At 30.6% G+C, this 17518-nt stretch overlaps 5 protein-coding genes across 7 annotated transcripts; 2 read left to right on the forward strand and 3 right to left on the reverse strand.

Annotated features, from left to right (window-relative positions):
• Positions 1–2186: 2186 nt before the first annotated feature.
• LOC106719875 (protein Mo25) lies at positions 2187–6406 on the reverse strand. Of its 2 annotated transcripts, none has more exons than XM_014514348.2 (7): positions 6338–6406; positions 5928–6112; positions 5732–5848; positions 5506–5648; positions 4393–4561; positions 3184–3453; positions 2187–2718 (listed from the first exon to the last, which is right to left on the reverse strand). In XM_014514348.2, the coding sequence occupies exons 2-7, from the start codon at positions 6054–6056 to the stop codon at positions 2539–2541; spliced, it is 1008 nt and encodes a 335-aa protein (XP_014369834.1). In that variant the 5' UTR covers positions 6057–6112; positions 6338–6406; the 3' UTR covers positions 2187–2538. The 2 variants fall into 2 exon arrangements, with proteins under 2 accessions (XP_014369834.1, XP_014369833.1); XM_014514347.2 differs by having other exon boundaries at positions 6303–6388.
• A 219-nt stretch (positions 6407–6625) lies between these two features.
• Positions 6626–10565, forward strand: LOC106719830 (lysine--tRNA ligase). Of its 2 annotated transcripts, none has more exons than XM_014514281.2 (8): positions 6626–6801; positions 7002–7374; positions 7687–7938; positions 8618–9010; positions 9281–9463; positions 9586–9746; positions 9864–10104; positions 10408–10563. In XM_014514281.2, the coding sequence occupies exons 1-8, from the start codon at positions 6767–6769 to the stop codon at positions 10504–10506; spliced, it is 1737 nt and encodes a 578-aa protein (XP_014369767.2). In that variant the 5' UTR covers positions 6626–6766; the 3' UTR covers positions 10507–10563. The 2 variants fall into 2 exon arrangements, with proteins under 2 accessions (XP_014369767.2, XP_014369766.2); XM_014514280.2 differs by lacking the exon at positions 6626–6801 and adding an exon at positions 6808–6931 and having other exon boundaries at positions 10408–10565.
• A 367-nt stretch (positions 10566–10932) lies between these two features.
• On the reverse strand, positions 10933–11930 carry LOC106719933 (deubiquitinase OTUD6B). The gene has a single exon (XM_014514420.2). It carries the CDS (start codon positions 11833–11835, stop codon positions 10966–10968), a length of 870 nt encoding a protein of 289 aa, XP_014369906.2. The 5' UTR covers positions 11836–11930; the 3' UTR covers positions 10933–10965.
• A 302-nt stretch (positions 11931–12232) lies between these two features.
• On the forward strand, positions 12233–13593 carry LOC106719939 (platelet-activating factor acetylhydrolase IB subunit beta homolog). Its single transcript, XM_014514429.2, has 5 exons — positions 12233–12356; positions 12430–12513; positions 12695–12901; positions 12976–13098; positions 13163–13593. The coding sequence occupies exons 2-5, from the start codon at positions 12448–12450 to the stop codon at positions 13442–13444; spliced, it is 678 nt and encodes a 225-aa protein (XP_014369915.2). The 5' UTR covers positions 12233–12356; positions 12430–12447; the 3' UTR covers positions 13445–13593.
• A 1311-nt stretch (positions 13594–14904) lies between these two features.
• LOC106719941 (NADH dehydrogenase (ubiquinone) complex I, assembly factor 6) lies at positions 14905–16498 on the reverse strand. Its single transcript, XM_014514432.2, has 5 exons — positions 16264–16498; positions 15946–16183; positions 15564–15796; positions 15276–15438; positions 14905–15084 (listed from the first exon to the last, which is right to left on the reverse strand). The coding sequence occupies exons 1-5, from the start codon at positions 16419–16421 to the stop codon at positions 14905–14907; spliced, it is 972 nt and encodes a 323-aa protein (XP_014369918.2). The 5' UTR covers positions 16422–16498.
• Positions 16499–17518: the final 1020 nt, after the last annotated feature.

A 17518-nucleotide genomic window follows, 5' to 3' on the forward strand; every position in this document is an offset into this window, starting at 1 on the left:
CCCAGTCTTCCCTATCCCTAATTAAACAAGTCGGGTAGCGCCTTCTTTCTTACTCAATTCGAATTTATATCAATTATTCGTTCTGGTTCAATAAAGTACACCAGCGGAATTTTAAACCAGCATTGGCAAAAATAATCTTACGAGACTATGAAACTAAAATTTCTCAGTATTATGATGACGGCCATAAAATTGTGGCATTGTAAATGTTAGTGCATATATCGCTTCATATTTATATACGCAGCTTTGTGTAAAACTTAGGCTTTGAATAGATGTATGACAACAATATTGCCATTCCTTTCATACTGTTTGAGAAAGACGGAGGCAAATTAGGCATAATTACGCAATTTGAAATCAACGGTGTTTTATTATAAGTACTATACTAGATAGTGGATATCTTTTAATCGGTCTCATACTATTCAATTTATTACTATTTTAATTAGGCTAGTTACATTTTTAATATATTTAATACAGTAGTTAAGGGCATTTATTGGCCATTTTTTGCCTAATTTTTAATTTTTTTTGTAGTAATTCCACTTGACAATTTTCACAGTATTTTATAAAAATAAATTTAATATGCTTCTAAATTGTTCATCATCTTATACAAAACCAAACTATTTGTCAGTTTTTATATACTATAGGATCTTATATTACGATATTTACTACAGTTTTCCTTTTGTATCCGTTTCAAAATAGGTTCAGTAAATTATAATTATTTATTTATATTATTTATACGTAAAACGACAGAATAATCAAACGTGAAGACAGATAATCCGCATTTTTTATACTTTATTTTGCTAAAACAATTCAGGCACTTCACTTACACAATCTTAAATTTAGTGATATCATAGAGGCATTTAGAAGTAGGCAACAGGCAGGTGTAAAAATACAGTTTACGTACAAAATTAACTAACGTAGTAAAATTGCTTGATACACAAACGCCGCGATGTTTTTACACAACCATGGATCCATACATTATTATGTTTGACGAGCTGAGTTTATTAGCTTATTTTATATATAATTTTGGATTATTAATGGTGTTTGGAGATTCCATATAATCCATTAATCATTTAAACAATATAATTGAGAATTTTGTTCCTTTTAATTTGAATTTTTTTTGAAGAAATGTTATTTTTATTTTCTACAAATCCTTAAAGAATATGTTCCTTTTTTTGTTTATTTCACATTTATAAGAAGCCATTGTTTATTTTTAAAACGGTATATATTTAAGGTTTTTATTTAAAATGTAAATATTTATCCCTCTTCGGATAGTTTGTGATAACCATTTATTTTGAAAATGTACAGATATTAAATAAGAAATAAAATGTACAGTGAATGTTACGCTTGTGTCTAATAAAATATAATAATTGCATAAATTGTTTTATTTATTCCTAACATTTTTATGTTCCACAAATGTTATTACTTTGTTATAAATGCATCTTTTAGTCTTAAATTAAGCTCGCTACGCACGGTTGGCAAACAATGGCCAACAGCAAACAGCAAACATGAACGTGTGGATTGGTGTTCGCTGTTTGTGACAGTGATCGGCGTCTTTGCGACTTTTCTACACAATTTAAAGGGTTTTCGACAAACGTGGCCTGTTTGTGTTCAGTGTTTGGCACGTGTTTGATAATTGTGGCTATTTGTAACAAACATCAAGCGTCTGGAGCGGCCATTAAAAGTAAATATTTAAAAATGGAATACGAATTTTCAAGGTCGATTAAGTACACAAATAAAAGAAAAAATGTATAAATATCTTAGTTTATTCAGTTTTCATAGAATGTGATCGCATAAATGAGGCTGTGTCAAATAAAAAATAATATTTAAAGACAAAATATAAAACTTTAAACATTAAATAATTGTTACGAGAATTTAGAGTCTAACTGATAAGTTAAATTTAAAAAAAATGGACAATTTTATAAAAATGTTAACAAACATCAGAGTACTGAATTACTTGTTTACTAATGTGTGAAAAAATATTTTTACTCAGTAAATAACCAATACTGACAATATTGCAATATATAAAATATAGCTATTTTTAACATTTTATTACCTACATCAGCATTTAACATAACATACAAAAAAAAAAACTAAAGTCACACCACAAGTACCTCAGAAATAGTACTTTAGTATTGAATATACTGGATTTAATATTAAATTAAAAAAAAACCTAAATAATATTATGGTTGCAAGTAATTGTGATATAATTATATTATTATTTGTAACGTGACTTCAGGGATGTCACTAAACACGTCATAAAAACTAAAAAAAAATAAAATGGTTTTAACAACTTACAAAAGACATAAGTGAAACCATTTAAATAACGCTAATCCCTACAAATGTTAATTTGCTCGTAGCACAAATATACTTTCTTCCCTGACTCATCACAGACCGAACGTAGAATCCATCAGAATAGCAATGTTTGTTAGTGAGTGGTGATGTCCTCGCTCATCTCCGTCACTTAGAAGCGTTTAAATATAATAGCATCTAAAACTAACTTCTTTCTGAGGAGGAAGTGGCAATAATAAAATGCAATAAATGTTAGTGCTCTAAAGGTTTAAGCTCTTTGATTTGCTTTATAAGATAAGCCTTCTCGTCGTTGAATTGCTCGTCTTCCGAACGATCCGTGTGGAATTTTGTTAGGAACTCTACTAGCTTGTCTTGATTTCTTAACAGAATATCCAATATTGGCTTCGGCTTATTGGGGTTCGCTACAAATACCTGAAATTGAATTATTCTATAATTATATAACTTATAGAACAATTGAAATATAAATATTAAAATAAAAACAGATGATAATTTCCAGCAGTTAACTTGCCTTTAATAATATAATTAATGTTAAAATGCATTTAGACTATATAAAGGAAACTTTTATGTTAAATTTTCTTCCAAGTAAAAATCGCCTAAGCACATTACCATAGTTTCTACATAGAATACCTATTAAGAATGTGCTATATAAATATAATTTTAGTCAGAAACTATCTTACTAATATTAAATGCGAATGTTTAGATGGATGGATGTATGTTTGAAAGCATCTCCAAAACGGCTGCATGAATCTCACTGAAATTTGACATAGATGTAGAACATAGCCTGAAAGAACACATAGGCTACTAATTAAGTTTTTCTTAATACCGCGCAGACGGAGTCACGGGCGATAGCTAGTATTATAATAAAAGTAGGCTCACCTTAAAAACATGAAAGGCCTCAAATTGTATATTACGTGACTTTTCTTTAAGCATGTTCATCATAAGCTTGAGATTGTCAGGGTTGGTGATGTAGCGAGTCATTATAGAGAAGTTGTGTCGGTCCAGCAACAACTCCCCGAGCAGCTTCAGGCTCTGCCGTCGTGTCACATAGTTCTCGGAATTTAACAACCGCTGATAGTGACTAAACACCTTATCATAGTTTGCTTCTAAAAATTCGGCACATAACATCTTATGTCTTGTTAGCAATTCCTGAAATAAAAATAAAAACTCAAATTATACTATGAAAAATATAAAAGCAACAAAGCTAAGTTTTAACTAAACTTGTTGGTTTTTTTAAAGTCTAATCTATTATTTTAGATAGAATAACTTAGATAAAAATATGTTTTATATCAAAGTTTCAGCAATGGAAACCAATGGAACGTGTAACAAAGCAAAATGCAAACTTTATCCTACTTTTTTTTTTCAGTATACTTTATATTATATTGTAATTATGTATAGTGTACGATATTGTTCTCATGTAAGTGACTTTTGTTTGTCTTTTTGAGAATAAATTCTTTAAACCTAAACCTATATTAAAAAACTAGCTTTTACCCACGACTCCGTCCGCGCGGAATAAAAAAAAAATAGAAAACGGGGTCAAAATTATCCTATGTCCGTTTCCTGGTTCTAAGCTACCTGTCCACCAATTTTTAGTCAAATCGATTCAGCCGTTCTTGAGTTATAAATAGTGTAACTAACACAACTTTCTTTTATATATATAGATATATGATCACATATCTTTGCAATGTCAAAAGGACTTTGAAACTAAGTTATCTATAACAGTACAAGTTGAAGTTGTTTACAATACATTTATATATAAAAGTGAGAAATTCATAGCGATGGTCATCAATTACCATTATTTATCACACAATAATGTGTACAATACTATGAATACAAACCGCTGTATCTGTTAGTAAATATGTACTTATGTAATTTGTGACACAATCAAATAAGAATTTAACTTATGTAAACACTATCAAACATTTAAAAACATCATAATAGTAGCATTTTATACATCAAATAATTGATAGAAAAGTAGATAGAAATTGTTAGATTCTTTATTGTTGAAGTTGTTTAATATAAAAATATGTAATTTATTTACTTTACAATTTAAATATGTTTTATTAAAATTAAATAAAAAAAACATACCTTAAAAGTAGAAAAGGCATCCGATGCAATATCAAAAGTTGAAACTTCTACATAACGGAAGAAATTATAAAAGTCATCTGAATATAACATGATCTTGGCTAAGGCCTCGTATCTGGCACATTCTCGTAACATGGTGCCACAGTTCGATGCAATTTCTTGATGTTCATACCTATAAAATAAATATTATATTTAGCCAATCAAGGACAATATAAAAACTAATCCAAGGCCGCTCAACCAATCTGCACAGTTGAGCAAAATAAAGTGCTCTTTATAAATTGTTGATGTGACAATATTTGGTTTATGTAATGTTGAAGACTACAGTTTATCTCAACGTCTTCCATTAAATTATACTGAACTAGACCCTTACGATGATTCATACACTTAAATAAAACATTTGTATTAACACATATTATTCTGATCTCTTACTCCAATACTAGTAGAAAATGAATATAACTATATCACAATAACAGTTGATTGATTGATTCGAAATTTATTATTTGAAGAAAAAAAAAATATGCTTGATACTTAATTTTCTTTTTGGATGGATTTATTATATCAGCAACTCAAGTAAACAAAATGCTGTATTTGTTAATTGCTTCTACAATTAATTGTCAAAGCCATTTAAAAATGTTATTTACATTAGTATATAAAAAACTGTTTAGGAACATCATTATATACAGAACATAAAATAAAACTATAAAAAATATTTTCATTCAATACTTCATTATAGAATAAATATATGCTGTGAAATAATCTATAACAATAAATAAAATATAATTATTTTTTATCACTATTAAGATAAGGATGATGAATGGTCTTAAATAAATGAATATATTATATTTGTCATGCAGTATAACAACATGTGTGGCTTATAATTTAAGTACATAATTTTTATTACTTAAACTTGAATGGCTATATATCAATTTATGTTAATTATACGAGGTGGTAACAAGCAGTTTTGTGAAATAATTTCTGATTTCGAATTAGTTATTTAATCTATTCAAAAGAGAAATATTAGTTATTCAAACATACTAATAGAATAACCAATTAAAACAAGTTAGGGCAAGAAATATGCCACTCTATGTAATTATCAATAGCGTAATCATTATTTACCCAGACATCAAGGTGAACAATATTTCAGGCTTAGTACAAATGTACTCAACAGTCGGTGAGCGGGTCCCAATTTGACGTCTTAAAACATTATTGAACACTTGAGCTACATCTTTCTTCCCTTCGAAGTCGATTCGGTTCAAATTCTAAAGAAAATATAACATTTAAAAGCTTGGAAGAAATCGAGCAGTATTGAATAATATTCAATAAATTGAAGGTTAAAACATACTTGTATCAGCAAGAGAAGAAGATTGGTGTTGTACAATTCCTGCGCTAGCTGGGCTACTATGATGTCAGTCTGTGGCTCTGCATCAGACGTCCCATACAACATGTTTTTTATTAAAACCTGCAAGGCATTCATTTCTCAATGCATAATTAATGTAAATATTAATAAAATGTAGGTGGGAAATTAACTTATAACTCACCAAGTTTTTGCTAACATCTTCTTGGGCTTTTTCAGCTTTCTTATCACCTCTCTCTAAGGCCGTAACAGCATCTTTTAAGGATCTCACGAGCTCTGCAGGGCTCTTTTGAGACTTACCAAAAAGAGGCATGTTATTACAATAATTTTTACCGACGATTCGAAAACCCTGTCCACATAAGATTACACCTGCAATTTGTTTTTTGATACAATAACAAAAACAGACGACCGATAGATTGTAACACAATGTACTTGCACTTGATATTCAAGAGAATGCAAGAGGAATAAAAATAACGATAAGATTAGGATGACAAACGAGGATGAATCTTACAAATTGTTATGATATGGAGGGTGTTCCTTAAATTTTTATTTTATTTACCTTAAAATACTCTAGTTATACTAAACCTCACTCACTTTCTGATAATTAAAATTTAGATATACTCTAGCGAGATAGACCATAGCCAGACGAAACGAACAGCTGTGATGTCAATGCGTACTTGCCAGTAGAAATAAATAGATGACACATTTTCCTTTTGGAATCGGCAACACATTTTATATTGTTCAATAAAGTTTAATAAAACGGATAGATGTAAGGACTTGCAATAAAATATAATACGAAACATTAATCGTTGATTGTGTAAGCATGATTATATTTCAATTAAAAGAGACTAAATGAAATAGAGATATATAGTAACATTAACTCACGTCAGAAAAATGGTAATGATGCGAATTGTGAACGTGTCGTACATGTCAAGGGGGATATCTTTTAAATAGATTTAGCAAGGCTTTAGGTTAGAAATTTTAGACAATCAATCAGTATCTATTAAAGCATTTTGTATAATTATGGCTGAAGCTCCCAGTGAAAAACTATCAAAGAAGTGAGTATTGTGTGATATCCATAAAAATGTTGACTTCGAAGACGTTTTCTATATTTGGTGGTATTTGGGCTCCAAGAAACACATTTGCCCTCAATCGGTTTACAAATTTTTCTACTGCAATTAGCAAACGGTTAGTTTATTGACTATATACTTAGCAGCGGAAAATAAACTCATATGTTTATTTTTATCACTTGTTACAGTGAGTTGAAACGTCGAATGAAAGCTGAGCAAAAGTTAAAAGAGAAGGCGGAAAAGGCTGCACAACAACCGGCTCCAACTGTAGAAAAGAAATCCACAAAAGCTGATGAAGACATAAGCCCGAATGAATACTATAAAATACGATCGGCGGCTGTTGCTGCACTTAAAAGTGGCGAAAGAGAAGATCATCCATATCCACATAAATTTACAGTGACAACATCATTAGAAGCCTTTATTGACAAATACAATTCCTTGAATAGTGGGGAAATATTAGAAAATGTTACTGTATCTGTTGCTGGCAGAATTCATTCCATTCGTGAGTCTGGAGCCAAATTAATATTTTACGACTTAAGAGCAGAAGGTGTCAAAATACAGGTATCAACTTATGTACATTAATAAGAAGTATGACAAATTTATACCCTTTTTCAAAAGTTGTCTTCTAACCCAAGTTACTTAAAAAAATTAAGTTTTGAGTTTTCTTAAATGTAATTTTAGAAAGAACAAAGATCATTATTGTTTATTTATAACAAAAGTGGTTTGTCGTGGAGTTGCAGAAATGACCCTTACAACTAACTAACAAAAGTGGTTGTATAAAAAGAAAAGTGCTGAAACAAGATCATCTGTAAATATTGCAACATATTTCCAGCTCTTGTTATTCGGAAATAAATATAATGTATATTTTTTTAGGTTATGGCTAATGCTAAAATGTATGAATCTGAAGAGAAATTTGTCAAGGACACTGATAAATTGGGAAGAGGAGACATCATTGGTTGTGTTGGTCATCCGGGAAAGACTAAAAAAGGGGAATTATCTATAATACCTAATACCATCAAACTTTTGTCACCATGCCTGCATATGTTACCTCACTTACATTTTGGTCTTAAAGATAAAGAAACAAGGTTTCGAAAGAGGTATCTAGATCTTATTTTGAATGATAAGGTAAGTCACAGATTTTAATAATTCTGGCATGGAATATGTAAAATCATCATCTCCCTGGCCTTATCCCATTCATGTGGGATCGGCACACAAGGTTTATTAACCCTAATGATTTAGCTTAATTTTATTTGCATTATATAAAATTCAGATAAACTTCACCAAGAAAAGAAAAATGAAAGTTAAGTTTAATTTTCTTTCTTTATTTGAATTTTGTTTGAATGACTGTGTTCTTAGTTCCATAAATTATTCTTTGTGTTTTAACATATTCATAAATAATTAATGTGGGAACTTTTGAACTTTTAATAATATAACTTAATTAATATCAATGACTGCACAAATCTAATAGGTCAAAATATGTGAATGTTATCTGTTAAATATAAAATATAAATTCCAATTAATTAACAATGACACATAAATGCTTGCAAGTGAATACTAAATATATCAAATGAAGTAACCATTATAAATCCTATCGCATTCTCCTAGATATGCATAAATCTATGAGAATGCAATTAAATTTATGATTGTCAATAACTTTTTTTGTAAAACCTATTGCATGCTCAGGTCTAATCTAAATAATATAGGTTGTATAGTTTATAAAGCTATTATAATAATATTAGTAACAATTAGATCCAATAAATTGTACACATAAAAAAAAATATTAACATACTGAGAGTTGTTTTAGGTGAGGCAAACTTTCTACACAAGAGCAAAAATCATATCGTATATCAGACGGTTTTTGGACACTATGGGTTTCTTAGAAATTGAAACACCAATGATGAATATGATACCCGGAGGAGCTACTGCCAAACCTTTTGTCACACATCACAATGAACTTAACATGGACCTATACATGAGGATAGCACCTGAATTGTATCATAAGATGTTAGTTGTTGGTGGATTGGATCGGGTGTACGAAATTGGTAGACAATTCAGGAACGAAGGCATTGATTTAACACATAACCCAGAATTCACAACATGTGAATTTTATATGGCTTATGCGGATTACAATGATCTTATAACCATAACGGAGACTATGATTTCTGGAATGGTTAAGAGTATTCATGGTAGTTATAAGGTAAATTCACAATAATATTGTCATCAACCTTTGTGAACTTTATAACTTGATTAGCCTCATAAATGGCTCACAATGTGAAGTGCAATCATAACTATTTGACACATGCATTAGCTAATTAGTGTGAACAAATAATAATTATAATAAATAAGTCACAATTTGATGTAACATAAATTTCAGATGTTCTATAAAATGACAATTCACAATTATACATAAACTTTTTTTATATAATTTCACATAACTATCAGAAATTAAGATTTTTTTTGTTACTAGGTTATCTATCATCCGGATGGTCCCGAAGGCAAAGAGGTTGAAATTGACTTTACACCACCGTTTGCCCGAATGCCTATGATTGCAACATTGGAGAAAGTACTTGGTGTCAAACTTCCTCCAGCTGATAAGTTGGACACTACAGAAGCTAATACTCTTCTAAGTGATTTGTGTGTTAAACATGAGGTAAATTATATGAACTTGGCTTTCTATAATTTTTTTATTGCAATGTTTCAGGGTACACTATTTATTATAATTAATTTGTTGTTAGTAATTAAATAATATTTAATTGATAATTTAAAATGCAGGTAGAATGTCCTCCGCCCAGGACTACAGCCAGGCTACTAGACAAACTAGTTGGCGAGTTCCTTGAAGAGAAATGCATTAATCCGACCTTCATATTAGATCATCCACAAATCATGAGTCCATTGTCTAAATACCACAGGGATATGCCGGGACTTACTGAAAGGTATGCATTTAATATTACCACGCAATAAAGTTATAATTTATTAATTAAAACAAGGCTCAGTCCTAGTTTAGGAGCCAAGGCATAAAGTTTTTTTTTTATATTATATTTTACTTGCAGGTTTGAGTTGTTTGTAATGAAGAAAGAAATATGCAATGCATACACTGAGTTGAACGATCCAGCGACACAGCGGGAGCGATTCGAGCAGCAGGCCAAGGACCGCGCTGCCGGAGATGACGAGACCCCGCCCACTGATGAGGCGTTCTGCACCGCGCTCGAGTACGGTCTACCGCCCACTGCCGGCTGGGGCCTCGGTGTCGATAGGTTCACTATGTTCATGACAGACTCCAATAACATTAAAGTGAGTTTATTAGCTGTGTTTACAGCTAATTTAATCGTTTATTTCTAAAATTCAAAATACTGTGGGAATACACAGCATTTTAAAAAACATTTACCTGCAGTATCAATGTTTTTAACCTTCTAAGCGCTTTATATAGCAGTTGCGGCATTGTAAGTCATGTAAATCAATTAAAAATTTCAGAAAATGTTACCAACTAATGCAGTTAGCATGATCTAACAAGCAAACTTTTCTACTCTATTATATCAAAAATAGTTTGATATATTTTTTTTTTATACACCTCACATATATTGGTTAATGTTACAGGAAGTGTTGCTGTTCCCAGCCATGAAACCGGACGATCCTAACAAGCATCAAAATGAAAATGAACCTGAAGGGTCTTCCGTTCAAAATGGAACCCAGTAATATTTAATTATATTAATGTTTTAAAGTGTGTTTAACTGAACCATGTACTTTGCATTAATAAAATATCAAAAGAATCAATTGTATTATTAACTAGCGGTCGCCCGCGACTTGTTCGCATGGAATAAAAAAAATATATAATTTGTAGCCTATGTTCTTTCAGACTATTTTCTATATCTATGCCAAATTTCAGCGAGGTCCGTTCAGCTATTCTGGCTATATTTTCTAACAAACATCCATCCAACTAAACATTTGCATCAACATTAGTAAGATTGCCTTATAACAATATAAAACATGAGTATTGAAAAAAACATGATTATTTTTTTACTTTTTTATTAAACTGTTTAAATTTCAAATACTCATTAACACATAATATAATTGAGTTAAATACTTAAAGTACATAATAACTAAAATTGTTATATCTCTAGACATATTATTGCAATGTAGACTCTTAGAAGTAAATTAGTTTTCTATATTATGATGTTCATCTTCAATGACTAAAGTAGAATTGTAATGTGCACCCAATCTGTACATATGTCTGTGATAAGTGATAACTAATGAAGGTCCCTCAAACTCTTCACCTTGCTCTATAGAAGGTGGTCCAGTTGCTTGTATTATACTTATAGGACATTTCAAATAATTTGATAATGCTCTGATTTCTATTTGGCCACCCCATACCTTACTATTTATTATTTTTTCACAATATTCCTCAAACTCACCATCTGTCAGCATATCACATGTTTCTGGGTGGCTCAGAAATGGCATAAAATCTTCTTTATTTTCTCTTATGTAATTAGAGGTTTGTTTTCTTAGTTCCTCTACTGATATTGATTGCTTTCTTTTAATGAGTAACTGGTGTGAAACAGCTTTATATAAACAATCTCCATCAGAAGAAATAGGATATACCTGCAAATTAATTTCTTTTAATCTATTACAAATTGCCTTATTTTCTAAATTTCTCGGTCCATTGATGTTTTCTTTTTCTTGTAACTTTATTTCTTGCTCTCGTTCTTTTTCTTGTTGTTCTTTTTTAACTCTTCGTTTTTGAGCTTTCGATAACTTAACCTTTATCTCTTCACTTTCGTCTGTTTGTTCTAAACCATTTTCGATTGAAAGTTCTTTCGAAACCGCTTCGATTTCTTTCTTTTGACGACTATCAAGTTCTAATTCTAACCTTGCAATTTCTGCAGTGAGCTCTTTTTTCTTTGTTTTATCATTTTTTGCTACTTTTTTTAATGCTTGAATATGCGCTTGCAATTCTTTTTTTTCTTTCTTATGTTTATTTTCTAGCATTTCTACTTCGTTGTTTTCTTCAATGTAGTCTGCCATCATCTAGTTATCAAATGTATGTGGTAAAAAAGGGAATTATCATAGTTTTCAAAATATAAAAACGATTTGAAGAGCGAGCTCGACAATTTGACATTAATGTCAATGAGACAATGACAGTTTCTGATTTTTTTTTTTTTGATAAATTAAACGAAAGCACGAGATCTGAGATTTTTAAGCCAACTGTTAGTGACAGTGTTCACTGCAAAAAGCACATATTCGTTGTTTTATAAACCTAAATATTTCGTCACAAACAATATCGTCTTCAATGAAATTACCGACAAAATCAAATGAAATTGAATTTTAGAAATATAAACATCTTATCCTGAGATAACACATATTGCTTCACTAGTAAATAATCTTTGGATTTTAACAGATAAAAAAATTTAATGTCTTAAATCTTGAATGTGCTATGTTTTAGGGGATTTTATATCATTTTTTTACTCATAGTTTTGTTTATACCGTAAAGTGTTCGTTTATTTTTGGTATTAAAGAAGAAAAAATAGAATTTAGCGATATCAATCACGGTATGTATCTTAAATTTCGTAAAAAGCAATTTTCTTAAACAGACACGCATAGTTAAAATATTCTATTTTACAGATATTTGAAAGTGATAGCATGAATCCGTGTTCTGATGCTACTCCTCAACATGATAATGAGGGTGATGGCCGTTGGAATAGCATTGTGAGTTTCTCTAATCTTTATCTACAACTCTAATTCATCTGCGTGGGTCATAAAACTTCCGTAGGATGCCTTTAATTAAATATCTGTCTAAAGTGCAACGAAGCATAATAGTCTATTTTTAATGATTTGAAAAAGTGTTACGGATTTAAATTTTAATGAATCGTAATTTTTCACATTCCAGCATAATAGGTTTTTGTCAGATGCAAAGGGGAAAGAAGCTGATGTAGTATTTATAGGTGATTCCATATTGCAAGCTTTGGAACACACTGAAGTATGGAACCAGTGGTTTGCTCCTCTCCATTGCCTTAATTTTAGTATCCATAGAGATCAAACTCAGAATGTTTTATGGCGCATTAAAAATGGGGAGCTTGATCATGTTGATCCAAAGGTATATATATATATAAATTTCTAAGGTGAAGTATTAGTTATATAAATGATGTTTGAATGTTATATTTATTTCAGGTTGTAGTATTGCATGTTGGCACAAACAATGTTGATCATTCTGCTGAGCAAATCTGTGAAGGAATCCTTGAAATTATAAGAACAATACGAGAGAAGCATCCAAATGCATACATTGTCTTACCAGTGAGTATAAAAAATAATAGAATGATTTGTGTAAAAAAAAAACTTTAAATTTTGTATATTTCAGAGCCTGTTACCTCGGGGACAATATCCGAATTGTTTAAGAGAAAAAAATTCCAAAATTAATCAACTTTTACGTGAGAAAGTCTTGAATATGAACAAAGTGGAAATGGTGTTCATAGATAAAGGTTTTGTTCAAAGTGATGGCAGTATTAGCCACCATGACATGCATGACTATTTAATACCAACTAACACGGCTTGTCGGAAAGCATTTGAGCCTATATATGATCTGCTTCAACAAATTTTATCAGAGAGTGAAACTGAAAAGGACTTAACACCTTCGGAATGAAAAATTTCCAAAGATCTGTTTTTTTATTAAGCTCATTGTGATGGAATTGTAGTACTTACTTTTAGCTTTTTTTACCTTAGGCTTAAGCATCTTATGAAGTTAGTTGTAATCTTGCATTAACTTAAACATTCCAAATTTAATATTTATTAAAATTTAACAACAAAGATATGAATATAAGAATTAAGCCTTTTAAAATAAATCTGGGACATATTTTTAAGATATAAAATCATGTTCTATTGAAAAAATATCTACACATCTAAGCTGCATTCATTGTAATAGGCCATTGTGCTATTTATAAAATGCTTAGAAGTATTAAATTAGGTTCCAACTCTGGATTTTATGTAAACATGTTAAGAACTCTTGCTATCTATATATTTATATCTTTGGTTAAATTAAGTTGTTTGGCTGTGTTCCAATAATAATAACAGATTGTGCTTAAAAGTAAATTGAAGACTTTCTTAATAATCTTGTTATATAATAGATGGAGCTTTCTCATTTACATGCAATACAGTAAACAAATATTCATAAGAAATTAAGTTTTACAGGATTTTGGAAAGACAATTCTAGTCTCATTTTCTTCAAAAAGAATGGTAAAAAAATATCCTTTTTGTTTTCTGTCATTTCTTTAAATAGAAGGCTCCTTCTATTTTATTCAAGCGGTAAACTTCTGAATTTATTTTGTTTTCAAATTGCTCATTAATATTAAGAAATTATTGCTTAAATATTTAGTATTTATTATTTATTGGTGCAACATGTAAAGATTGCAGTAATGCAGCTTGTATTAAGAATTTTGCACATCACATTGAAATTTGGTATCGCCAAAGATTTTTATTATAATTTAGCCAAAGTTTCTAAGTGAAAATACACTTACATTAAACTAGTTTTATCTTTATTTTGTATACTCTAATATTTATTTGTCAATCAAGATAACTTACAGTAAATTTTCAATAAAATTGTTAGTACATAAGGCTTATAATTACAGGAAAAATATTTCATAACATTATAAATGGATTATGTAACAGTCTTCTCAAAATAGCAATTAAATGCATATTATTTTCCAACTAGTTGTGTTACGTTAGTTGATACATCATAATGTACTCAGGTTGCCAAACATGTTGCTTGAATCTAATGTGATTATTTATTTGCATATAAAAGCTTGTGAGTAAACAGTGCAATTGTTTCTTTGAAGTTGTTTTATTTAATTTCTATATAGAAGTCACAAAAGTTACAATTACATGTCTTTATAAAAAAATTGATTATTTAATGTAGTTCATATCACTTACATAGTCACTATTGCAACTGTAAACAGACCATAAACTTCTACAGTTGCTTTTTTTCTTTAGGGTATTTTCTACTCGCTTTTATTCTAGAAATCACCTGAATTTTCACTTAATCTAGTTCATTTAGGTAAATATAAAAAAAGGACTTATAAATTGTTTTGGAATAATTATATTTTATAATTAATATTTATTAACCAATCTCTTATAGTAGAGTTTGAAAGGTAAAGTTGCATTTCCATGATGCAATGATTTGTCAAATATATTGAAATTATTCTTCTGTAGTTTGTTCAGGTAATAGTCTACAGCTGTTGCTGGTAGAAATATCTGATTTGTTATTTTTGGTGTTTGAATTTTTCTTGCCTAAAATTACGAAAAAGAATGAATAAAAAAATTATTATGGACACATTAAAAGATAATATTAGGTCATATATTTGATGAAAGTTATTTTTCTAGTGCCAAATTCATCATCAGCTCAGTAAATGCCCACTGATGGGCTTGAAGCCTAACCCAAGTTAGGGGTGACTAGTGCTAAATTGCTTAAAAAAAGTTACCTTTTCTAAATGACTATAGGCTCTACTGGCAACTTCGAATACAACATTTCTCATCCCTTCACTGTCTTTCTCCCTCAACACCTCTTCCTGACTCACTTTATTCTTCATCAGAATATCCATTGGTAGAGCTACCATTTTGTGATGATTTGAAACATGAACTGATCTAAAAAACAAGACAAAACCTTAGTATACATACACTTTATACATCTACACTAATAAATAGGAAAATTATAAAAGGTTTAAAAACAAATGTCAACACAAAAAATAAGGTTAATTAACATTAAATACCTTAATATGTTGGTCAGCCCTTGTGACTTTCCCAAATGTGATGCAGCATGGTCAGCATGTATATCAGCTACTCCGGCAACCGTAAGCAACAAGTAATATATTGAAGATACTGTATCATCAGCATATTTTTCAATGTCTTCCAATGTTCTAAAGTACCTTGATTTTAATAAACTACTCCTTGATAACACAAGTTTCTCTAAATGTCTCTTTGGTAGATTATAACATTTACATATCTGAAATTTTGTTAACATTACTATAACTTTTATTTATCTATATAGAGATAGAAAAGGAAACATCAACTCTATGCTATCCAATTAATTTTCAAATGAAATACCAAATACTTTCATATGCTATATTACTAGATAAAATTTATATGTTGTACCTTAAACAATTCTTTTGCAACAGGATTGGCAGGAATCTTGCTAATATTCTGTTCCTTTTTATAGATGTCATTTAGTATATCCAACCAGAATTGAACTCTGAAAGCTGCCGTCTGTGGATCGCTTGTTTGATCCTGAACCCTTGCCACTTCGACATTAAATGCTCTTACAACTAGTGCAGGAGTGCGAATCGCTTTTGTCATAAGCAGAGTTGCCAAAAAGTTTTCATAGTCGTGCTGTCTACCTGTAAAAAAAATACAAAGTACCAGAACGTAATCGGAAGATATGCACGAGCAAATTAAAAAAAAATAGAAATTTACTTTACAACATTGCTACAATATATTAAGCCATTTTGACTTGCCGCTACGTCACTACTATTGTTTCGTGTGAATCCAGACACTGTTCTGAAGGTATGCCTGAAATTTTTTAACATTCTTCCTGCTAATTCACTTAATTGTTTTAAATTTCTGTTATACATGTAATATTTCTTGTTTGAATATCAAACATTCGCTCTTTTACCACTGTGACATAACATACTTTGACATTGACAGTGACTTTGCTTTGACCACTACTACGAAGTGTTTACATACTCTTTGGCTTTGACGATATACAATTAATATTGCCATATCTTAATTTGCTGGACTCACAAAGTCTCAAACGAAGAGGTTCCGCGACGGGTTAATAAAAAACGGGAACTTTTGCAGACCATCAAGATGAGAAAAGTATCTTACCTCGGCCATGTGTTCAATCATGAAATCGTGAAACATCTACCAAATAGCAGAGACAAAAGTAAAGCAAAAAATCAACATAATCTACCTTAAATGAAATTTAGATAATTAGTGTTCAGGGCCTAGATTGTAGATACCCTTTAAAAATTTATTAATGAACATGTGAAAAGATTAGATCCCATAAGTCATCATCTCCCTGGCCTTACCCCATTAACGTGGGGTTTGCGCACAAGGTTTTATAAACCTTAAAGTTTTGGCTTAATTTTTTACGGCCGGGCGCTTGCCTGTCTGCCAACTTGGGAGGTATTAGATTAAATTTAAAGTTAAAGTATTTTAATTAAATTGATAAAACGGAATATATTACGGTTGCTCAATGGGGAGAAAACTCTAAGCTCTATAAACGATACCTATGGGGGAAAATAAACGGGGAATAAAGGTTAACCTTAGGTTAACGCACATTACTTCACTCCTCGCTCACCCTGCATCGACCCGTGTCGCGACATACACTCGCCACGACCTCGAGGTCATCACCGTTACACGTACAAATGTACGATAAAAAAAAAAACAGTGAGTGAATCTCACAGTGGTATCTCATCGAGGCGGCAGTTATTCTAAAGCCATCGGAATGCATTAGGGCACAGTTTTATAACTCGGACGTTATACAGCATGCGGGAAGTCGTTGCATACGGGCTAAAGACTAATGATGATACAGGGACTCAGTTGACGAGAAAAATGCACGGTAAAGAAAATAAGGCGCTAAGGACTAAGGGCGCAGTTTCATTAGTCGATCGGTCATTATACAGCATGCGTGGTGCGAGAGATCGTGGTCTTATTCTGGTCTTTGGTT

The sequence above is a fragment of the Papilio machaon genome, chromosome 1, assembly GCF_912999745.1.
Source record: "Papilio machaon chromosome 1, ilPapMach1.1, whole genome shotgun sequence".
Taxonomy (NCBI): Eukaryota; Metazoa; Arthropoda; class Insecta; order Lepidoptera; family Papilionidae; genus Papilio; species Papilio machaon.